Here is a 24612-nt window from a genome sequence, read left to right as displayed (position 1 = left end):
CCAGCCTAACATGCAAGGAATGGGCTCCCGAGTAGTAGGAGTACACCCGGGCGGTGGGATTTCTGACTCGCCAGGCATCGTGTAAGTTCCATTGTGCCGCCCAATCAAGTAGGGCCCTGGAAGTTGCTTGCGCTGGGGCGATTGCGGCTGGGGGGGACGAGCGGTCGAGGGAAACATCTAGCACGCAGTTGTAATCCCCACCCACCATCAAGGGTACGTCTGGCCAGGGCGCAATTACTGCTGACAAGCGCGTGAAGAATTTCCCCTGCTCTACATTAGGTGCGTATATGGAGGCTATGACAATCTGTTGCCCGTCTAGTCTGCCCTGTATGAAGACGTAGCGTCCCTCAGTGTCGATACTGCTGTGTGTTAGTGCGAATGGAACCCCGGGTCTCACCCAGATCAGGGCCCCCCGTGCGAACGCTGAAAAGGTTGTGGCGAATATCTGCCCCCTCCACCTACGGCGAAGTGCGGCTACCTCAGCGGCTACCAAGTGCGTCTCCTGTAGTAGTGCAATCTGGACCTGATGTCGCCTAAGGTATGAGTACACCTGGTATCTACGTGAGGGTGTGTGCATGCCCCTGACATTCCAGGTACAAAACTTAACCGTAGCCATCACAAAGCGCATCACGCCCAAGCACCCGCTCCCCGCCCCCCAATCCCCAGCCCACCCCACCCAGGCATGCACAGCGGTCGCGAATGGTGACTATTGTGTCCCCTCGCCCACTCTCACAGATCCAGGGATGCACGTTGTAACACTTCAATGTCCACACTAGTCTCAAAAGGAAGAACTTTAACAGAAACATAATACCAAAAGGGCAACAACAGAACGAGTCGCCGCTCAAACGCTCTATCAAGCTTAATCAATCCGTGAGTTCAATGGGGGGATGACGAAGTTCAGCACTTGGGTGAAGCAAATTAGTTCAAGTCGCCAAGAGAGCTGTGGCGGCTCCCCACCACGGGCAATGTGTCAGGAGGCACCAAATGTCAGTGGCAGTGTCCGCAGATAGGTCAGAGTTCCCAATGTTGCAGGTCTCGGATAGTCCACCCCCGGGGGGGATCCCATCTGCCATTCCCTCAGGGGGGTCACTCACCTCTAGGGGTCCGTCCACCCCACCAGATACTCGTTCCTGGTGATGTGCCAATGGGACCGCTCCGGCTCTGCTCTCAATGTCACGGCAGGTCCGTGACGGGCCGGTAGGTGGGGGGGGATCAGGAGTGGAGCTCAGATCCCGGAGACGGGGCTGGACGTAGCTGCTGTAGTCCCCAGAAGTGCCAAAGGTGGACCTCCGGCCGGGCCGGCCTAGGAAGTGATCAAACCGTTACAGAATACCAATTGCAAGGGCCTAGCCTGGGCTAGGTTGAGGGGGGTCGCTTATACTATCGGATCCGATGTTTGGGGTGTGACATCCGGTAGGCCCTCAGTGTTCGAGTCATCCGGCAGACCGTACATGAAATCGTCGTCTTCGCTCCCGCGTGATCTCGGGCTTGCGTTGGAGATCAGGATGGGTGATTGTGATCCACTGATCTCAGCTGCTATCCGGATGGCCTCCTGTTGTTCTGTTTGAATTTGCTATGGAGTGGGTCCGATTTCCGCATCTGTGGTTGTCGACCCGGCCCTCGAGGCGTGTCGTTGTCTCCGCCTGCGGGTACCTCGATTTCGGCGCTGCTCCTTCGGCGCAGGTACATAGTTCGCATCCACTCCTGAATCCAGCCAGGCCGCCGCCGCTTCTGGAGTATCGAAGAAGTGTGTTTTGTCCTGTGCCACCACTCTGAGACGTGCTGGAAACAGCAAGGAGTACTTGAGAGCCAGGCGTCTGAGCTGTTGCTTCACCTCGAGGAACGATTGACGCTGACGCTGGACTTGAATGGTGTAATCAGGGAAGAACATCACCTTGGCGTTGTCCACCTGTATGTCCAATAGTTTCCGCGTTTCGCGGAGAATGGCGTCCCGGTCGCGGTAGTTCAGCACCCGCATAAGCATCGGCCTCGGGTTGGAGCCCTCCGGGGGTGGACGGGATGGTACCCTGTGCGCTCTTTCCACCACAAAATGTGGTGACAGTGTGCCTTCTGGAAGGAGCTCTCTGAGCCAGGTCTCCATATGTTCCGCCGTCTCCCTCCGCTCCCATCGTTCCGGCAGGCCCACTATGCGTACATTGTTTCTTCTGGCCCGTCCTTCAGCATCCTCCGCTCTATCCTCGAGGAATTCCACCCGGTTGAGTAAGTCACGGACGTGCTTATCTGTCTGCGTCAACTTGGGTGTGGTCTCCGCCATCGTTTGTTCCAAGGCCGTGGTGCGGTCGGACAGCTTCTTGTGGTCCGCTCGAAGGAGCGTCAGGTCCACAGCCACCTTATCGATCCGGTTCTCCAGTGACGTACGGGTTAGCTGCATGGATTCCTCCAGGCGTTCCATGTCCGCCAGCATAGTGTCCAGTTTGGAGGCGGTTTGGTCGGTCTCCGTGTTTTTGACCATTTTTCCTTTGCTCAGTGACCCACCGGTGCCGGTCTTTGCTCTGGTCCCCCCTGACATGTGGGTGATCTTCACAGCCGGGCAGCCGATTGGGCGGGCTTTCGCGATGAATACCGTGGGGGCCTGAGCGTGCTGGTTTCCAGGTCAGGTACTCCGCCCCGCCCGTGTCGGGTGGTGTATAGTCCGCGTGGGGGGGAGGGGTGGGCCGTATCACCGTAGGGTTTCGGGGTTCCCCGCTATGGTGTCGTCCGGGGAGGACGAGGGGGCCGCTCTCTGTCTGGTATGGGGATCCCCAGGTGTACTGGTCGGCGCTGTGAATATCTTTAGTGCAAATCACCCCTCGGCTGCGCCATGTGGTGGTCCTCCGGGTCGTGTCGCTTGCTCCCTTCGTTTGCGTCTGTCCTGTGGGCCTGGGAAGGCGCGCCCCGCCGGGTGAACCCGGACGTCGTCAGGAGTCGTGCGGGGCACGGTGAAGTGCAGTGCAGGGTTAGTCGAGGTGGAGAGCGTGGGGTCGCTCTGGTTCCTTGCCCGCTTGGGCCTGGTCGACCCTCCTGGTGTAAGGCTGGCTGTCAGATGGGCTGCCCTAGCGTGCCTGCCGTTTGCATGTTGTGCGGGCCGGGCTCCCCGATGCTAGACGGGTCCGGCGTTGACCAATGTCTATTACCAGACGGTGGGCGGGAATCGATGTCCAGAGGGAGAGGGCCACACAGCCTCCGTTGTCGTTCGTTCAGACCTAGGGGGGATGCTGCCAGTGCGGGCCTCCAGGTGGTTGAGCGCGATCGTCTGCCGGCGCCCTCCAAGTTCTGCGGGATGTCCCCAGTGCCAGTAGGTAAGGCGGGTCAGTGGAGCAGTTCGCCGTGGGCCAGCATGGTGCGCCTGCTTGCAGCTACTGGGGTCTCTGAGCAGTGAGTTTGTTGGGGGAGCGGGTGTCGCGGTGCTGACTCTTCCCCCTTGTTGGGCCCGTCGCAGGGCGGTAGGCTGGTGTGGGGGCCCAAGGGGCCGAGCGGGTCCGCTCTCGTTGTTGTCCGCCGGGGGTCAGGGGTAACGCTGTCTGTGCGGGCCCCTAAATGATCGAGCGCGATCTCCTTCTGGTGTTCCCCGGGTGTGGCAGGGTGCCCGTGGTGTCAGTTGGCAGGGTGAGTGGATTTACAGCTCATTGCGGGCCGTGGCGCTATGTCTCCCACTCGTGTCCAGGGCCCCTGTGTAGATGGGATGCTGGGGGGCACCTGCTGTCGTTGCGTGGTCTCTTTCCCCCACTCGTCCGTGCTGGGGAGTTCACACGTGTCGCGGCCTACCTCGCTGGGCAGATCCCCGGACTCAAGTAGAAGGGGCCGCCGGCCGGAAGTGAGGCCTGGGCGGGTAGCAGTCGCAGTTGTCGCCGGTCTGAAGAACCGGTGCTCCGATCCGCCTGGAAATTTCTGTGGTGGTGGATCGGGCTCCCGGGGGCACTCGGTTCGAGTTTGAGCCCGGTGGTGCCTGAAATGAAGGAGAATTGGCCCGTGGTAGGGGAGCTTCGCTCGGAGCTCAGCCCGGGCACGTCTCCTCACATAGCGCACTTGGCCACGCCCCCTGGACCAGACTGCTTTATGATGCTGCCTGTCTGTGTCCCCCATCCACCCCTTTCATTTCCATTTCTAAATCTGATAACTTCTGCTCTGAACTAGACTTTAATCAAAATCTCCTTTTAGCTTTACCAGCACGTCCAAAAGCAACACACATGGGCATGAAAAGTCCCTCTTCATCTGTCCTTTCCCTACTCTTCAAGCTTTAGTGCCCTAAGTCACTAACCAGTGCTATGACAGGATACATTCAAGCATGTGAATCTATGAAAGATGCCAATGCTGGAGAACTGGAGCTACAGGTGAGTAACCTGTTTCCTTATCACACATGTGGTTCTCAGACTATTTCCACATAACTAGGTCTCTCTGCAAAGTCCATATTACCTCTAAACAAATATTATGTACAGAACAAGCAGTTAAGTAATAATTATAAAATAATTATAAAAGTGCCTGACAGAAGGTAATCTGAAGAAAGCAGCATGTTCAAAAGTTTTGAAATCTTATATATTATTGTTTCAGTGTACATGCTCATTTAACCAGATGCAGGTGTCAATAATAGAGTTCATATTTTCTTTTTCAGCTGTCCAGTGCCTTCCACCTTGCGGTGAGTACTGCTCTGTTTGTAGGAGTTCTCAAATTGGCTATGAATAGTGTTGCTTCTTTTTGCCATCTGTAGTTGATGTGTCTTGTTAGATCCTTGCACATATTACTTGACATCGTTGAAAATATCCATTTATCTAAGACATAGGTACAGTTCACAAAGATTTGCTGGAATTTACTCTTGTAGTGCTACTCACTTATTTCTGAATTTTAGTAGTAAGTCAGATTGAACCCAGGAATACACATGTCTTACTCTTGAGGCTCGATATGGATGAGGAACAGTCGACTGAAGCTGAACTCGGACAAGACAGAGGTCCTCATCCTTGGATCCACCCCATCGGCCTAGGACGTCTCCTGGTGGCCGCCCGCACTGGGAACCTCTCCAATTCCCACCGACCACGCACGCAATCTAGGGGTCATCCTCGACTCCACCCTCTCCATGACTAAACAGGTCAATGCTGTCTCCTCCTCCTGCTTCAACACTCTCCGCATGCTCCGCAGGATCTACAAGTGGATCCCCACTGAAAGAAGAAGAACGGTCACCCAGGTCCTCGTCAGCAGCAGCAGGTCGGACTACGGAAACGCCCTCTACGCGGGAGCCTCAGCCAAACTCCTGAGACAGCTTCAAAGCATTCAGAACGCCTCAGCACGCCTGATCCTCGACATCCCTCGCCGCAGCCACATCACACTCCACCTGAGAGACCTTCACTGGCTCCCTGTCAACAAGTGGATGTTATGTTATGTTATGTTATGTTACAAAAGTTTTAATACCGCGCTCATACACCAATTGGTTTCTTGGCGCTCGAAGACAGTGGGAGTAGGCACGGGGAATGTGAACAGCTAACCGTGAGCAAGGCGGAACAAATGAGTTTTTAAAGATTTGCGGAAAGTGGGATAATCAGGAGTGAGCCGAGTAGAGAGGGGGAGGGAATTCCAAGTGAATGGGGCAAGAAAGGAGAAGCTAGCACCACCGTGCTTCTTACGTCGAAACCTTGGAATGACCAACAGATTGTGGGCAGAGGATCTGAGGTGTCGGGAAGGGATATAAGAGTGTAGACAGGAAGAGATAAAAGCGGGAGCAGAAAAGAAAAGAGATTTGAAAACGGTGCAACCAAGTTTGAAAATGCATCGTTGCGCAACCGGGAGCCAGTGCAAGGTTTTTAACAGTGGGGAGACATGTTGGTGTTTTGGTTGCTGGAAGATTAATCTAGCAGCCTGATTTTGCACCAGTTGAAGGCGTTGGAGGTGGTAGGCTGGAATCCCCACGTATAGACAGTTGGCATAGTCTAAACGTGAGGTAACCAGGGCCAAGATGACAAGTATGAGGGCCTCTGGAGACAGGTACCTTCGGATCTTCCCGATCCTGCGGAGATGAAAGAAGCAGGCCGAGGTGACAGCATTAATGTGCGGCCGCATCGAGAGATCACTGGAGATGACAACACCTAAGCTCTTCACGGAGTCAACTGGGCAAGGGGAAGGGCCGAGGGCAGGCGGCCAGAAGTTGGCAGTCCAAGGATGAGGGAGACCACCGATCAGGACCAGCTCTGTCTTACTAGGATTGAGCTTCAGCTGACTGAAGTTCATCCACTCATAGATGGAAAGCATGGTGGATTGGAAAATTGGATAACCTTCAAGCTCCTGCCGCACGTACACAAGGCACTCCACCACACCGGATCAACGTACCTCAACTGACGACTTAGCTTCTACACCCCCACCCGCCAGCTCCGCTCGCCACAGTCCCCCACTTCCGAAGAGCAACCTCCGGCGGCAGATCGTTCTACCACCTCACCGCCAAGACCTGGAACACCCTCTTTATCCACCTACGGCAGACCCAAGCCCTGCTGACCTTCAGAAAACTCCAAACGACCTGGCTTTTCGAGCAGTAGCAGCATTCCCCACCCCAGCGCCTTGAGACCCTCAAGGGTGAGTAGTGCGCTTCACAAATTATATGATTGATTGATTTATTGATTGATTGATAGTAAGCCAAAAGTACTACAAGAGTAAGTAAAACCTCCTCTCAACCCAATGTTTACAAATCCGGCCCAGCGAGACAGGAGATGGGCACTTCGAGTGTGTGGATGCGGGTGTGTGACTGTGTGTGTGTGCGCGTGAGTCCGTGAGTAGGTTAGGGGGGCTGGGGGGGTGAGGGTGTGTGTATGCAGTGTGTGTGCCTGCGTGTGTGTGTCAGGTTTGAGCCCAGTTCAGATCGCCCTGTGCAGGTGTCTTCCATTGCCCACTCGACCTTCAGGATCAATCCTTATGCTACACACGCAAGCTGGTCATTACTGGTGGCAAGATACCGCGGTGCACGGAGCAGGCATTTCCCTGTTGCCTGAAATCGCCAGCTCTGTTAGCGTTCTAGTGTTTCCCACGAACGCTGGCTCAGTGTACTTGAAGCGCGAGCGTTCTATGTACGTCGCACTTCAACGGTATTTTCTCCGAGAGGCGAAGGTGTCATTCGCGCTCTCTTCATAGTTAGTATTTAGTGATTCTAAAGTTTAGTTTTAGTCAGGGTAGTGATTTAGCCCCTGAATATTCATTGTTCGCTCATTCCCGAAGCTCCAGCGGCTTTCCTGTTTGCCGCGTCAGTCACCTCAGAAGTCTCGCTCCCCTCCCGGACTTTCTCTCAGAGGTTCCCGAGCGGCTCAGTCCCATTCTTGGTTCCCTGCCTCCTGTCACATAATTTTTCCCTGCTTCGTGTAATTCTCCGTTGAGAGCAGCATTCCTGGACTTCCTCTGAAAACTCTTCCGTGACAGCTTGTCATTCAGCGGCAGCGGTACCAGTTTCATGGTGAGCTCGAACCAGTTATTTGACTGAAAATAAATGTTCTATTGCACCGCTTCTTGTGCTGTGGAAACTTGGTGAAGCACTTTGTAAAGACTAGTCCATGCCAGTTAGACTTCACGCTCTACAGTTATTTTAATTGAACTTTTGGCTGCCTTCCTTTGGGGTTGAGAATTGGAGCAGGAGCTGTTTACTTCTTCATCCTCACAGAGTCTACAAGTAGATGACAATATATATATATATTATTGTGTACCAACTATACTTCGTTCTCTGAGCCACAACAGCGTAGCTCCATGGACCATCTCCACTGCAGCCTTACTGAGACCTTCTAGAGAGAAGCTTAGCCTCACACACTAACAGGTACTAGGATAAGGATAAGGTATAGGGTAGTTTAGGAATCCGCACCTTGTAGGTCAGAACTTAGTAATTGTTGTTTTGTTTTGCAGAACTATCTTCACCAATCCTAGAGCGGAGAAGATGAATGTGTGAGCAGTCTCTCTGTTTGTCTTATCCACTTCCCCTTTCCCTGACGTCCCTGTCGCAAGAGCAATCCGGCTCAGGGGCGAAAGGGAATTGGGAGCTATCTTCACCTTCGGCGTGGTACCCCCGCGGAGCTCAGAAACTACAGGTACTTTCTGACAGATTGAAGTGCCAGCTGTTGCTCTCCGCTTGAGTATCATGGCCGAAGGATTAGATTTGAAGGCCCTGGGATCCATCCTGGAAGATTTGCAAAAGCAATTGGTGGAAACCCGAGAGGAGGTTAGAAAATCCAATCAGGAGACTAACTTCCTTCGTCAGAAAATAAATGAACTCACAGTTAGCCCAAGCCCTGATTTTGGGGGTCAGAAGTCCCAAATATTTAATCCATCTCCAGCCGCCAGTGAGTTTTCCACCCAGGTAGTGCATGCAATGTCTCCCACTATTCCTCTTGCCCCTCCCGAAAGATTTATGGGTGATCCAAACAAGGCCCAGGTTTTTGTTACTCAGTGTTCGTTACATTTTTTGTGCAAACCTATAATTTTCAAGGAGGACCAGTCCAAGGTGGCGTTCATGCTGTCGTACCTGAGTGGAGATGCCGCATCTTGGTCGTTGCCTTTGGTGTCTGCTAATGATCCTGTGCTGTACAATTTCAGGGAATTTAAGACAGAATTTTTACGAATTTTTGATCGGAGAGCAATCTCTCAAACAACAGATAATGAGCTTCTTGACTTAAAACAAGGAAATAGAGAGTTGGTGGCGTATTTGGCGCAGTACAATAAGCTGATAGTTGAAACTAATTGGCCTGCAGAAAAAAGAGCAGCCATATTTTACAGAGGTCTACGAGATGAATTGAAGGACGGTCTCTCTCAGATTCCTAAGAGACCCACCGACATTTCAGAACTCATCGACCTGGTTCTTCAAATTGATCAAAGACAATCTGAGAGACGTCAGGAGCGGCGAAAAGAAACTCGACCCCTTCCTCCAAGATTTGACCGAATGCGTCCTGAGAGTGTTAAGGCTAAGGAAGAAGCCGCCATAGAAGAACCTATGCAAATCGGAACGGTTCGAGGACCTCTTAGCACGGAGGAGCGTGAAAAGAGAAGGCAAGGCAAATTATGCATGTACTGTGGAGGTTCAGGACATTTTGTCAAGGAGTGTCCACGGAGACCGAAGACGGCGTCATGGGTAAAAGACAAGCTCCACCAGTAGAAGGAGTTGCTCTGGTGGAAGCCGATTCTAAGTCAACTCCCTTAATCCAGTCCTTGTCAAACACCATGCAGTTTTCAGCTCCTCATCTCATACTCTCTTGCCAAATCCTTTTTGGAAAGGAACAGAGTGCAAATGTAGCTATTATGATCGATTCTGGAGCTACTGGAAATTTTTGCGATATTTTGTTTGCTAAGCGTTTAGGAATAAATTTTGTGAGAAAGGATAAACCAGAGCCGGTGCGAGCTGTTGATGGAACTCCTTTATCTTCCGGTCCTATAGCCTTTGACACGGAGACCATTTCTGTGATTGGGCCTGGAGAACATTGTAGTTACCTCCGCTTTAGTTTAATTGATGCTCCTCAATTCCAACTCATTTTGGGCCTGCCTTGGTTAACAGAACATAACCCGAAGATTGATTGGGCAAAGAGAACTGTAGACTTGGCTTCCGAATTTTGTTTGGAACACTGTTTTCATTCCCCCCCACAGAAGAGAGAGTCCAGTGAAACCTACTGCTTAGCTAATCAACCGCAAGTAATTTGTTTGGTGGAACTTCCAGAAATTCCTGTGCAGTATCAAGATTTGAAAGCAGTGTTTGATGAACAAGAGGCGCAAAGACTTCCCCCTCATCGGGACTATGACTGTACTATCGAATTGGAACCAGGTGCTTCGCTGCCATGTAGTCGCATATATGCTCTTTCAGAATCTGAAAATTTGCATTTGAAAGAGTACATTGACAAGAACTTGGCCTCTGGATTTATTCGGCCCTCTCAGTCTCCAGTTTCTTCCCCTCTTTTTTTTATTCCGAAGAAGGACAAGAGTCTGAGGACTTGCATAGACTACAGGGCCTTGAATTTGGTGACCAGAAAGAACCGTTACCCGTTGCCACTTATCTCCGAACTTCTGGATCAGGTGAAGGAGGCTCGGATCTACACCAAATTGGATCTGAGGGGAGCCTACCATTTGGTTCGGATGGCAGAAGGAGATGAGTGGAAAACAGCATTTCGGACACGCTTTGGTCTTTTTGAGTACCAGGTCATGCCCTTTGGGTTGTGCAACGCTCCGGCAGCATTCCAACATTTTGTAAATGACATACTTCGAGAATACCTGGATCGATTCGCAGTTGTCTATATTGACGACATCCTAATTTTTTCCAAGAACTCAGAGGAACATGTCCAGCATGTTCGGGCCATTTTGGAATGTCTCTTAAGGAATCAACTCTATGTGAAATTGGAGAAATGTGTATTTCATTCCACCAAGGTAGAGTTTTTGGGGTTCATACTCTCCCCAGAGGGAGTCTCCATGGATGAATCGAAGCTCAAAGCAATCCGAGATTGGCCTGCTCCTTGTTCAGTAAAAGAAATCCAAAGTTTTTTAGGTTTCGCCAATTTTTATCGGCGATTTATTCAGAATTTTTCGGCAAAGGTGAGCCCCATTACTCGATTGTTGCGAAAGAACGAAAGGTTTGTTTGGGGGACTGAGGCTGAAGAGGCCTTTCAATTCCTTAAAGAATCATTTGTCACAGCTCCCATTTTGCAACACCCAGATCCTTTGGAACCATTTTTTGTAGAGGCGGACGCTTCCAATCTGGCCATTGGGGGAGTTTTGTCCCAACGTCACAAGAAAACTGGACAACTTCATCCTGTGGCTTTTTATTCTCGAAAACTTACCCCAGCAGAAGTCAATTACGCCATAGCTGACAAGGAATTGTTGGCCGTCAAAGTAGCGTTTCTTGAGTGGCGACATTACCTGATGGGAGCCAGACATGTGGTAACCGTATTTACTGATCATAGAAATCTGCAATTCCTTAAGTCAGCACGAACCTTGACTCCACGACAGCTCAGGTGGTCTTTATTCTTTGCTGACTACGACTTTGTCCTCACGTACAAACCTGGAGTAACCAATGGAAAAGCAGATGCACTCTCTCGGTTAACTGAGAGCGAGAGCCCGGAGGCGAAGGCAGAAGAATTTCTCATTCCTATTAATAAGATTGTGGCAGTCACAGTGGATGATGAGTTTGAAGAAAAGATAGTCTTGGAATTCAAGAGGGAAGAATACTCCAATTGGGAGAGCGAGGGTCCAGACCGTTCTGTAAAAGATGGGAAACCATATTTTCAGGAAAAGATGTTCGTCCCTGGAGAGAAACTGCGAGAGGAGATCATTCACAGGTTTCATGATCAGCCCATGGCTGGCCACAAAGGAGTCTTGAAAACCTTGGAGTTGTTAAAGCGAAATTATCTTTGGCCAGGTATGGAAGCTCAGGTTCGACAGTATGTTGCCACTTGTGAACTATGTTTGAAGGGAAAAAGTCTCAGACAGTCTCCACAAGGACTTTTAATGCCTTTACCCGTACCTCCCTATCCATGGCACACTGTTTCCATGGACTTTATAGTAGAGTTACCATCCTCACAAGGGAAGTCAGTCATTTGGGTGGTGGTCGATCAATTTTCTAAAATGAGTCATTTTATTCCCCTCAAAAGCCTTCCAAACGCCACTGAGTTAGCCACCTTGTTTGTACAGCACATAGTAAAACTGCATGGAATCCCGAAGGTTGTGATTTCTGATAGAGGTCCTCAGTTTGTGTCTAGATTTTGGAGATCCTTTCTCAGAGGTCTGGGGGTGGACTCGCGTTTGTCCACCGGTTATCATCCTGAGACCGATGGACAGACGGAGAGGTTAAATCAAGATTTAGAGCAGTACTTGCGTCTGTATCTAATGGATCAAGAGGGAGATTGGCCTTCTTTACTTGCTCCAGCTGAATTTGCCTACAATAACTCAGTGCATTCCGCCACTGGTTATTCTCCTTTCTACTTGAATTCAGGTCGGCACCCCAACATGTTGGTGGGTAGAGTAGTTGAGGATGTCCCAGCTGCAGAAGAAGTAATACGAGAGTTACAGTTAGCCTTTCAGTTAGCCACTGCAAATTTGATTAAGGCAAAGGCTTCCTTCAAGAAACAAGCGGATAAGGGTCGTAAGGCAAATCCAGTCTTTCATCCTGGGGATCAAGTTTGGGTTTCCACGCGTCATATGCGCTTGCGGGGAAATCGAAAGTTTCAACCCAGGTTTGTAGGACCTTACTCAGTAGACAGAATGATAAATCCAGTTAGTGTAAGGCTTCACTTACCCCCAACCTTGAAGATTCACCCCACATTTCATGTATCTCTGATTCGAAAGAATCCACCTAATCTTCGTAAGGTTCTTCCACCAGTTTCAGTGCAGGTTGATTCTTCGGAGGAGTTTGAAATAAAGAGAATTCTGGATTCCAAGGTTAGGAAGGGACAATTATTCTACCTAGTAGATTGGAAGGGTTACGGTCCTGATGAACAATCTTGGGAACCCAGTTCTAATGTTCACGCTGCTAGATTGGTGAGGGAGTTTCACAAGACTTATCCACACAAACCTAGAAAGGGGGCTTTGGTGGGGGGTACTGTCAGGTTTGAGCCCAGTTCAGATCGCCCTGTGCAGGTGTCTTCCATTGCCCACTCGACCTTCAGGATCAATCCTTATGCTACACACGCAAGCTGGTCATTACTGGTGGCAAGATACCGCGGTGCACGGAGCAGGCATTTCCCTGTTGCCTGAAATCGCCAGCTCTGTTAGCGTTCTAGTGTTTCCCACGAACGCTGGCTCAGTGTACTTGAAGCGCGAGCGTTCTATGTACGTCGCACTTCAACGGTATTTTCTCCGAGAGGCGAAGGTGTCATTCGCGCTCTCTTCATAGTTAGTATTTAGTGATTCTAAAGTTTAGTTTTAGTCAGGGTAGTGATTTAGCCCCTGAATATTCATTGTTCGCTCATTCCCGAAGCTCCAGCGGCTTTCCTGTTTGCCGCGTCAGTCACCTCAGAAGTCTCGCTCCCCTCCCGGACTTTCTCTCAGAGGTTCCCGAGCGGCTCAGTCCCATTCTTGGTTCCCTGCCTCCTGTCACATAATTTTTCCCTGCTTCGTGTAATTCTCCGTTGAGAGCAGCATTCCTGGACTTCCTCTGAAAACTCTTCCGTGACAGCTTGTCATTCAGCGGCAGCGGTACCAGTTTCATGGTGAGCTCGAACCAGTTATTTGACTGAAAATAAATGTTCTATTGCACCGCTTCTTGTGCTGTGGAAACTTGGTGAAGCACTTTGTAAAGACTAGTCCATGCCAGTTAGACTTCACGCTCTACAGTTATTTTAATTGAACTTTTGGCTGCCTTCCTTTGGGGTTGAGAATTGGAGCAGGAGCTGTTTACTTCTTCATCCTCACAGAGTCTACAAGTAGATGACAATATATATATATATTATTGTGTACCAACTATACTTCGTTCTCTGAGCCACAACAGCGTAGCTCCATGGACCATCTCCACTGCAGCCTTACTGAGACCTTCTAGAGAGAAGCTTAGCCTCACACACTAACAGGTACTAGGATAAGGATAAGGTATAGGGTAGTTTAGGAATCCGCACCTTGTAGGTCAGAACTTAGTAATTGTTGTTTTGTTTTGCAGAACTATCTTCACCAATCCTAGAGCGGAGAAGATGAATGTGTGAGCAGTCTCTCTGTTTGTCTTATCCACTTCCCCTTTCCCTGACGTCCCTGTCGCAAGAGCAATCCGGCTCAGGGGCGAAAGGGAATTGGGAGCTATCTTCACCTTCGGCGTGGTACCCCCGCGGAGCTCAGAAACTACAGGTACTTTCTGACAGAGTGTATGCAGTGTGTGTGTGCCTGCGTGTGTGTATGCAGAGTGTGTGTGTGTGCGCGCAACTGAGAACTGAGAGAGGCATGGCTGACTGAGATCGGAGATGTGCACGGCTCCGGGGGCTGGGCGTGCGCGTCCACGCTGGGATATCGGCGCTCATCCACCTGTGTAGGTCGCTTCAGAGGCAACTTGGCAGCAATAGGTCTACGAGACCTAACAAGGCAGCAGACCATTTCTATCGATGCACACAGGATATGGAACAACTCCGCATATTCATCAGGACTTCCCAATGCTGCTCCAGTTTAGGAAAGAGTTGAAAATGCACCACTTCAGAGAATGATACATCACAGTGCATTAACCATTCACAAACCAGTTACCTCTCTTATCACTTATTGACTTTGTACTCGTCTACTCTTAGACCTTGTACAGCGCTCCACTGCTTTTTAGCTAAGGTTGAGCTATGGAAATCCCAAACACATGCATACATGCATGCACCGTATAAATATCTTCAAGCACGAGATTGGATCATGAGAATTCTCTCAAAAATGCTCCTAAATGCGAATAGGAGGCTCCGTGGTGACTCTACATTGCCCTGGTAGTGATATTGCAGAGCTGGCTAAAAGTGTCCCAACCCCTCTGCGCTAAGGTAATTTCTTTCTTTCCGCACTCTCCATGCAGATCTGAAGCTTCACTCCCAAATTTGTTGATTCACTGACAAATTCTAAATTGCATAAAAAAGTGTGCGAGGAACAATGTCTTCACTGGAAATGACAGGGTTCAAGCCATGCCATGATGGTAAGAAGCAGATGTATGTCACAGACCAGCACAACATGTGCCTTTGGTGATTGGGCTTCAGTTACAACTCAAGCCCATGCAATAAATGCCCCTTCATGCACCCAAGGGTGATCCAGGAGCTGGAGTCAAAACTCCACACCACCGAACATAGGAGGTTGCATTTAAAACATAGACCTCACTACCGCTCCAAGTCACCAGGGCATTCGTGTTCCCATGCAAACAGTCGGTCCCACACAAAGTCCTGTTCCTGCTTGAAGTTTTCAAGTGAGTGACAGTCAGAGACGCTCCTTAAGGCCATGGAGGCTAACTGTGACCAAACCCCATTCCACCACTTGAAATCAGGTGCGATTGTGTGAGGCCATCAATTAAACAGTCATCCCCCACAAGCATGTTTGCAATCTCCAACCTGGTCTCACAGTTGGTCCCAGTGTGACCGGAATTCATCCATCCTTCAGCAAATTGCAACCCTTAGGGGGGCATGCTGCAGCTCTTTCGGATGCTTCTGGCTTCCTCTGCTGTGCATTTGGGCCCCATGGAAGTGCAAAGGGCTCTAACAGGATTTTCAGCAGCAGGCCCTCCCTCAGCACATACTGACACCTGGTGGTGATTCCCGGCCCAAGGCCTACACCAGTCCCTTTGTACTGGTAAAACATACTTGGGCTTTCCGGTCAGTCGACCTGTGGACAGATGACATACAGAAGACATACTCTGGCTCCACGTGACCCTACATTTTTGACAAGGCACCCTATACCTGAATACGACTAGTAAAATTGCTATTAATACCTTCTCAATCAATACTCCAGATAGCTCAAACATACTACATAAACATGCTTCTGGCCAGCTAATTTCAAACAGAACATTCTCTTCAGTCAGTTTGACCGTAAGATCTTTGAATGTGGTGCACCTTCCTGCTTTATGGGATGTGAGCAGCAAAATATTGCTGACCATCCCAAGAGCGCAGGGTCTCACCGGTTTAAATGACATATGATGGCCAAGACATAGCTACCAGTGTTGGCAAGCTATTGGCACCATTGTAGTGCTTATAAGGCATGCCTGGATGTGATCAACCAGGTTTTCAGAGGACGTCCAGGAGTTACTTGTTTGAGGAGAAGAATTATTAGGCACACTAACAAGTTAAGGATAGCCACGCACAGCCTAACCATCAGGATTCTCATCTACCAATAAGCTGGGTCCTCCAACAATACAGGAAGTTTGTAGGTTTTTCAAGGAGGAATCCCTCCCAACCTGTAGATGCTGGCACTTTATGACTTATAGGATGTCCAACTATACCTATTTGAAGATCTGGGACTCTCTCCCACCGGAAATACGCAGAATCTCCTCCAAGGTTGCCTTCAAATTTGAAGTAAAAAGATTCCTCATGAACACGTTTGTCACCTTAAAAGGGTCTCAGATCGTCTACTCAAATACATTGGATTTACACCCTAAGCCCTGAGCTGGTTGGAGCACGTTTGCACTTGTACCTCGCTGTCTGTGGTGTTAACTGGCGCTCCTGCTACCCCGGTCCACCGCAAGCACTCGGCTTGATTGACGTGGAGGGTGCAGGGCGCTTCCTACTTCCGGGTTCCTTTGCCGGTGCTGGACAGGGATTGGTTAGAGGGGAGGGAGGCGGTGCTGAATGCTAGCGCGGCCCCTACAAAACTCTCAGATGCATAACACGCGCAGCGATGACGCGCAGCGAACGCGCCGATCCCGCGCCGAAGACCCGCCAAAGACAAGCCCGTCTGTGCCCGTCCGGGCCCAGACGGGCCCAGGGCGTGACACTCTGCCGAAATCTACTACCCTGAGGCGCGCTTATGAGCGCGACGAACTCTTGGCCCTTCGGCATGCCTTGCCTCAGAGAGCTGATCCGCCTATACACTTCCATTCCCCCCTCCTAGCTGAGGGAGCTGAGAGGATTCACTCCGCTATTAAAGGGAAGAATGACCTGGTTGTAGGGCTACTGAATTGTAGATCCCTCCCACGCCATGCTATAGAAATCAACCTACTCATCCAGGATCTGGCATTAGATATCTTGTTTCTAACGGAAACATGGCTAACTCCCAGTTCCGATGCGGATATCGTGGAAGCTCTCCCACCGGGCTACCTTATCTGTCAGGTTGACAGACCAGAGGGACGAGGGGGCGGCCTCGCCATTGTATACAGGAGCCTGTTTGGTTGCAGGACGTATAGTGGCCAACTCTCGGATTGTGAGAGTTGTCACTTCGCCCTCAGGATATCCCCGACAACATCAATATCGGGGCTGCTGATTTACCGGCCTCCGGGAGCACTGGGTAATTTTGTGAGCTCCCTGGTAGAATCAGTGACGGCCCTGGCCGCAGTAACGGCCAACTTCATGGTGTTGGGTGATCTCAATCTTCACTTCAATGAGCCCACTGACCAAACGGCGCAGGACCTCCAGAGCGACTTACAGGAGCGCGAGTTGGTCTTAATTAACGCCGGCCCCACCCACGAAAAGGGACACCTACTTGACCCGATGTTCTCTAACATTCCCCGCTTCACAGCTAAGCCGGCTCTTCCCCTCCCATGGTCAGACCATTTTTTGGTATCAGCTTTGTGGCAAATCGACCTACCACCCACAAGGACCAAACAGGCCTTCCTAGTGGATAGAGCCTGGGCCAGACTATCAGTCGATAACTGGACCTCTATACTGGAAAATTCGCCTCCCCCTCCTGAGTCGGATCCCGTTAAGGCCGATGCCAATATCAACAGCTGGTTTTCCGCCTCTTTGGACGCTCTGATCCCTAAAAAGAGAGTTCCTAAGAGGGATAAACGAGTTGGCTCGGCTCCGTGGTACTCCGGAGAACTTCGCACCCTCAGGAAGGGATGTAAAAGGTTGGAGAGGTTATGGAGGATGAACTGGGAAGTCTCTAGGAGAGAAGAATATAGGGCTGCAATCAGGGGCTATAAGTCCGCCCTGCGAAGCGCAAAAGCCCTATTCTTCGATGATCGTATTAAATCTGCTTCAAGCTCTTCCAGGGAGAGTTTCAAAGTGGTCAAAGAACTGCTCAAAGTTCCGGAGCCGGATGTGTTGCATGATAAACAAAAAAGCACACAACTGGCTGAGTTCTTCCACACAAAAATTGAGAAGATCTTAATCTCTCTGCCCCAGCCGAATCCATCTCAGGACATTTCCAAGCAGGATGTGGGACTTCGGGCCAGAGAGAACGTTTTCCACATTGACACCTTTGGTCCAGTATTAGTGAGCGACGTTGCCAAAACTTTATCGTCGATTAAAAGTGGTTCTCCCATGGAACCGGTCCCCATGAAGTTTCTCAAGCAGGCAATAGCGTCCATTGCAGCTCCCATAACAGACCTTATAAACGCCTCTTTTGCTCAGGGTGTGGTGCCACCCACTTGGAAAATGGCTGTTGTTAAGGCTCTTTTAAAAAAGACCAATTTGGACCCCAAAGATCTGGCGAATTTTAGACCTATCTCGCTCTTGCCGGGCCTCGGCAAAGTTGCTGAACGATTGGTCAACAGGCAGTTGTCAGCCTTTTTGGAGTCGAATGGACTCCTTCGACCATCACAAACTGAATTCCGCCCAGGGCAGGGCACAGACACGGCCTCTTGGCAGTAGTCGAAGAGGCAAGATGCATCCTTGACTCAGGAGGGTCAGTGGCGGTGATCCTCCTGGACCTAAGCGCGGCGTTCGACACTGTGAACCATCAGGTGTTGATCCGACGGCTGGCTGAGGTAGGGGTCTCCGGGGCGGCCCTGCAGTGGCTGAGATCTTTTCTTTCGAATCGTTCCTACCAGGTGTGGGATGGCCCCGAGAGATCCAAATCCATTCCCCTCCAGTGTGGAGTGCCACAGGGCTCGTCATTGAGCCCTACATTATTTAATGTATATATGGCCCCCCTGGAGGACGTAGTATCCCCATACGACATCAAAATCGTCAGCTACGCTGACGATACGCAGCTAGTGGTCTCCTTATCACATCTGGCCGACAATCCTGACATCTTGAACTCCTGCCTGGCAGATGTTCACACTTGGATGGGAGATTCCTCCCTTAAGTTAAACGGCTCAAAAACGGAAATACTGCTGCTGGGGAGTAAAACTACCCTTCTCCCGCCGCTTAGTTGGCCGGGATGTATGGGTGATCCCCCGGCCCCCAAGGATGCGATCAAAAGCCTTGGAGTCTGGCTGGAACCAGACTTGTCTTTCCGCACCCAAGCCAAGAAAACAGCAGGAGTATGCTATGCCGTGCTCAGGTCGGCTCGGAAAATCTTCCCCCTACTTCCGGTAACATCGAGGAAGCTGTTGATTCAGGGTCTCATAACATCTAGACTCGATTATTGCAACGCCATCTTTTTAGGCGCCCCTGAAGCAACCTTTAAGACTCTTCAACAGGTCCAAAATGCAGCGGCAAGGCTGCTCACGGACATTCCGAGGACACAATCTGCGAAACCAGCATTGAAGGCACTGCATTGGCTCCCCGTGCGGGAGAGAGTGACTTTTAAAGCACTCTGTACCGCTCATAAAATTCTTGCAGGCAAAGGTCCCCTTATTTTAAAAAATCTAGTGACTCCCTACAAAGCTGGCAGAACGCTGCGGTCAGACACAAAACATCTCTTGATGGTGCCCAGAGTCAAAAAGGCCCGCACTGGTGGGAGAAGATTTTCATTTAACACGGCAAAGCTCTGGAACTCGCTTCCCCAAAAACTCCGAGCTGAGCCCTGCACACTGCGTTTCCGCAAGGGTCTTAAAACCTTCCTGTTTCCAGCATAACGCCTCGATGCTGTTCCTTTTACCATCCGATGTTGTCTTGAAGCGCCGGGATGCCCTAGGGTAGCTGCGCGCTATATAAGATTTTAAAATAAATAAATAAATAAATATTCTTCTTTACTAATCATCTGCTCCCCTCCTAGTTCCCTATGTACCAGTTATCATCTTATTCTTAGTTGTCCCTTTCGATTGAAACCTTTTTTTTGGATGTCTATTTGATTTGTTTGGGTTGGTATTCTTTGTGATGCCTATACTGCAACTGTTACCTTCCTTTCCCTCAAATTGTAAAGCGCTCTGATATCCTTCGGGATCATGTTTGCGCTATATAAAACTTTAAAAATAAATAAATAAATGACTGAAGCAACTTTGGCCTGTAGAGTGGAAGAGGCAATTAATGAGATTCTGATTTAGCCTCATCCCACTAGGAGGCCTTAGATATGGTAGGATTAAGGAAGAATTTGTACGATCATGCTGTTTATGTGGTGCCATAGAAGAATCATTAATCCACGTGGTCTGAATTTATTCACATAGAGCTCTGGAAATTCTGGTTGAACCACTATTTAGGTGTTTAATACATGAATATCTGTTACAAGGCAGTAGGAGTCTGTCCGAAGGATGCTTCTGGCCAGCTCATTTCAAGGTTCCTTAAGTTTATGAAACTGGCCTAGGCTGAACTGAGTATTGATGACAATGAATTGCAGGTACAAGGCCAGGACACAGGAGCCATAATGCCCACTTTGACAGTATATTGACTCTCAATATTTTGTTTTTATAAGACATTATAGACATTATCTTAATTCTATTGAATAGCACCCTGCACTTTACCCTTGCTTATATGGACGCTGCTCAATCAAGAGATAGTGTAATAATAATTGACCTTTTTTTTCTCATTGCGCTGATGTTAATTTATCAAGCAATAGACATTTCACCTCCTAATTTGTGCAGCGGTGCAAGTCCTGTTAGGGTAGAGAGTGTGGCCCAGCTGACGAAGTTTGCACCAACAGACTGCTTTTTCCTAAATTTTCCATCCTACATTGGCTGCATAGACAACTTAGTCGGTTGGAGAAAGGAGAAGTGAAAGGTGGAGAAGTGTGGCTCAGGGGTTAGAGGCGGCAGACCCGGAAGCTGAGATCGGCCCTGGACCAGGGTTCAATTCCCCGCCTCGGCGGGGCTTGGGCTAAAAATTCCACGGACTCGATAATTCTCGCTCCGGTGCCTTCTCGACTCATTGGTTCACACTCTGCGACTCTGGGCAATAGCTTGCTTAATCTCCACAACGGCCCCTCGCGGCGGGATGCCTGGCTTTCACCTTGTGGATACCCTGCTGGGGCTATCTCACAGGGGAATACCAGGACGGGTTCCCTAAGCAAGCGCCGGGAAACCCACTGCGGGTAGCTGTGCGCTATATAAGCTCAAATACATTTACAAATACAAATACATACAACATTTCTTCCCAGGCTGGAGAACCATCATGTCGGACTGATGGGTTTTACAAATCATTTATTTCCTCTGAGGCTCATTTCTCTCTACATCAGAACAACTGTTAGACCATTCCACACTCTTGCTGCAAGAAGTCGATCTTCGGGTGGCGTGGTTGGATGCTGACTAGCTTGGTGGTATCAGGCTGAAGCTCTCATAAAGCTGAAGCTCTGAAGCCCCTTATGAGACATTAATACAGCAAGCCTCATAGTGCTATGAGGGGAATCATTACTGGAAGACACCCTGGAGTACCCCAGCATGAGGCGCAGTCGGAACCTGCTGATGGCAGTGGGCCCAGCAGGATCATAGGGATTGGGCCCCCCTGCTGACTACTCACTACATCTAAAGATCATCTCAGAAGCACAGGAAGACTGGGAAATTGCCCAGGAACACAGCATACAGCGCAGTGTGAACCATACCTTAGACACCGGCATAATACCCCCACCACCCCCCGGAGGCCCGAGACACTTGGTCTGGGAGAAGAGATGGGATGTGAAATTCCAATCCCTACTCGGCCACAACTATGAGGCACCATAAGGAAACGGGAACAGCCCATCACTGGGGGCTGGAGCAGCCATCTTGGATTGGGCTTGCCACCGGCTTCTACAATTGCCATTCTCTCCTCAGCACAGTGAAAAGGTGGCCTCTTCTCTTCTGGCAGCCATCCCTGGGTTGATCTATCCAACAGGACAAGAGAGGCATTGTGATCCCCCATTTGAGGCATCTACACCTGTGAGTCACCACAGCATATCATGATACTCACTGTCCTACCCTGGATTGTCATTAGCGGCTATCTTAGATCAGACTGCATCATCATTTAGTATGTAAGACTGTACATTGCGTGTATATTACTCTTATGACCATTTCAGAGTTTCCGCGCTCCTGAAATATATGGCCTGGATAACAACCACCTACTTGCTTAGAGTGGCAGAGTGAGTGGTTGGAAATTGATACCCCCTTGTGCCCCCGGGAGTCCCACTTGGGTGGGATAGATCTTGGAGAGTCTACAGTAGCATATGAAGCTCCGTTTTCAGAGACGGCAGCCAGGAAGAGAAATTCAAAAGCCTTGAGGGATGCTATGGTGAAGGAGGTATACTATAGAGAGAAGTGTCTAATACTGCTTTAACCACTTTACTGAAAGGACAGGCTAACATCAAACTTTCCATTGGGGCAGTCAATGATGCGATCTCGACCACTTCGACTGAGGTGAATCTCTCGAAGAGATATGAACAATTTCCGCTCTAGAATGAATACTCTAGAACAGAGGGTGTCGGATGTGGAGGCCATATGGGGCACTCAACCTTACTGAGCCCAGAGATATGGGAACTACACAGGAAAACTATAGACCTAGAAGAAAGGAGTTGGAGCAATAATGTGCAGATTTCTGGGGTGCCAGAGAACGTAGAATTCTCAGGCAAGTGGCTTCACAATGTTTTCAACTTTAACTATGATACTGCCCTGGAGTTCCAGAAGGTTCATCCATTCAAAGTGACCACCCTCACAATCAAGGCCATGGCAAATCCGTGCCTTCTGCTTACAACACCAGCAAGCCCGATAAATCCTGACTACGGTGAAACAACACAGGCCATATATTTGTATTAAACATCAAGGTCTCCTTTTACCATCATTTGAAACAAACTTAAAGAGAAAGCGATTCTTGGCACTGGCTCAAACATGATAAACAGAGCTAAAATATGGTTTGATGGAACTGGCCAGAATGCTGATTACTATGGAAGGCCGGACAAGGGGCTATGAAGAACCAGATAACCTGGAATGATGGCTAGATGAACTGGACATGAAAGATGCAAGTCAAATTGATACTGCCTCCCCTGAGGCCTCTCCGACTTGAACTGGTGATGGAGCAGCTGCACTGGACAGGGAGGCCTCTGAGGAACGCGGGAGCTTGGAAAAGGTGACACAGAGATGGGGAATGACTCCCAAAATTGGGCACCAGGAGGCACAAAATGGTAGTAGAAAGTCCTGATCTCTCATCATACTGTATCGTGTGACTATCCTGGGACTACCTTGCATGCAGCCTGCATAGAAGTACTAATGGCCCCCAAGGCTGTGGGGAAGGGCTGCTGATAGCCCGTTCTACAGAGGCAGAAATGTTTGGGGTGGAATTAGGTTTTTAACTTTGGTTTTGAGTCCAACTTTATTAATGTGCTTTGCAGTGGCTGCTACTGGACGCTCAGGGGCCCAGTAGCTCTTGCTTCAATGTAATTTTACTCTTGGCTGGGGTGCCAAGGGTTGTAGGAAGTTAGGATTCCATCACTTTTCTTTTGTCCGCCATTTAGAGATTGGGGGGCTGACTTTTTCAAGGGGGCGTCACTGTGCTAGATCCCCATTAGTGTTACATGAAATTTCTGTTTGGGGCGCTGTTTCTTGAAAGGTTTTGGTGTCCTGGAAATGGATGGCTTGGTTTGGCTGTTGGTATAGCCCCCACAGTTACAGTTGGTTGAGCGGTGAAAATTTTATTTTGACTCCCTGACTTCTGATTTTTAGCCCAGGACCTGTGGATACAGACCTCAGCACTTGACAGTGTTTCTGCTCCATACTACCCCTTACTGCTGTTAGCTCTGTATCTTGGAAGCTGTCCCTCCAATTATATCTTTGACACACCCCTGTCGGTGGGTATGTTTACCAGATCCCATCAACATTGTTATGTTATGTTATGTTATGTTATAATGGCTTTTGTAGAGCGCACGGCTACTCAAAAAGAGTGTCCCGGCGCTTTAAAAAGGAGGGCTGCAGACTGCTAACATAACACATTAAAAGTGAGAGTATCACAGAAATACAAAACAGAACAAGAAAAAAGCCTACTGGGTGAATAACCAGGTTTTGAGGCCCTTTCTAAAAACTAATAAGCTGGTAGCTCCCCGGAGAGTAAGAGGCAGAGAGTTCCACAACTGTGGTGCCAGTAGTCCAAAGGAGCGACCTCCCAAGCGCGCTCTCTTCACTCGTGGGACAGTCGCTAAAAACAGGGATTCTGACCTCAGAGAACGAGCCGGCCGATAGAAGGCAAGTCTCTTTTGGAGGTACTTCGCTCCCGTCGCATGGAGGGCCTTATATGTCAAGGTCAAAGCCTTGAAGGCAATCCGTTTGCGGATTGGGAGCCAATGCAGGGTCTGCAGTAAGCCCGCAGCACTGGCACGTCTGTTCTGGCCAAAGATCGCTCTCGCCGCCGCATTCTGCACAACTTGGAGCCGCTGTAGCAGGTACTCTGGCAGGCCCAGGTACAGAACGTTTGAATAATCTAGCCTAGAGCCTATCAGGGCCTGCACAGTCAGCTTCCTGTGCTCCTCCGACAAAAGGGGAAGAAACCTCCGCAGCATCCTAAGGAAGCTGAAGCAGGTGCCCGACAACCCCAGGATCTGGGACTTCATAGTCAGACCCTTGTCCATCTTGACCCCCAGGTTCTTAGCCACTTGGGATGAACAAGTGGGGGGGAACATACCAGTCGGCCACCATGCCTGCCAGTCTGGCTCCATGTCACACCCAAAGAAGAGTACCTCGGACTTATCGGAATTGCACTTGAGGCTGTTCAGTTGGAACCATTGGAACACGGCCCCAAGGCAATCCCGGATACTCTCCCCATCAAAGTCTCCTCCTCTCTTGCACGAGAAGAGGAGCTGGGTGTCGTCTGCATAGGATACGATCCGGGCCCCAAACGACTCCGCCAACGCCGCCAAAGGGGTCATGAAGATATTAAAGAGGGTCGGGCTCAAAATAGAGCCCTGAGGGACCCCGACTCCCAGAGGCGGCATCACGGCGGAATCTGGCGAGGCCCAGACCGTTTGCCGGCGGCCAGCTAGAAAGGACGA

At 49.9% G+C, this 24612-nt stretch overlaps 1 protein-coding gene across 1 annotated transcript in view; it reads left to right on the top strand.

Moving 5' to 3' along the window:
• Positions 1-24612, top strand: part of SPACA6 (sperm acrosome associated 6) — a 204340-nt gene that overhangs the window by 106756 nt on the left and 72972 nt on the right. The window contains exon 3 of the mRNA XM_086928567.1: positions 4610-4633. Coding sequence (XP_086784693.1) covers positions 4610-4633 — 24 coding nt within the window. The remainder of the gene's footprint in view (positions 1-4609; positions 4634-24612) is intronic.

This window comes from Lissotriton vulgaris, chromosome 7 (assembly GCF_964263255.1).
Source record: "Lissotriton vulgaris chromosome 7, aLisVul1.2, whole genome shotgun sequence".
NCBI lineage: Eukaryota > Metazoa > Chordata > Amphibia > Caudata > Salamandridae > Lissotriton > Lissotriton vulgaris.
The sequence above is the reverse complement of the archived record's forward strand: the minus strand, read 5'-3'. Positions and strand labels throughout refer to the sequence as shown.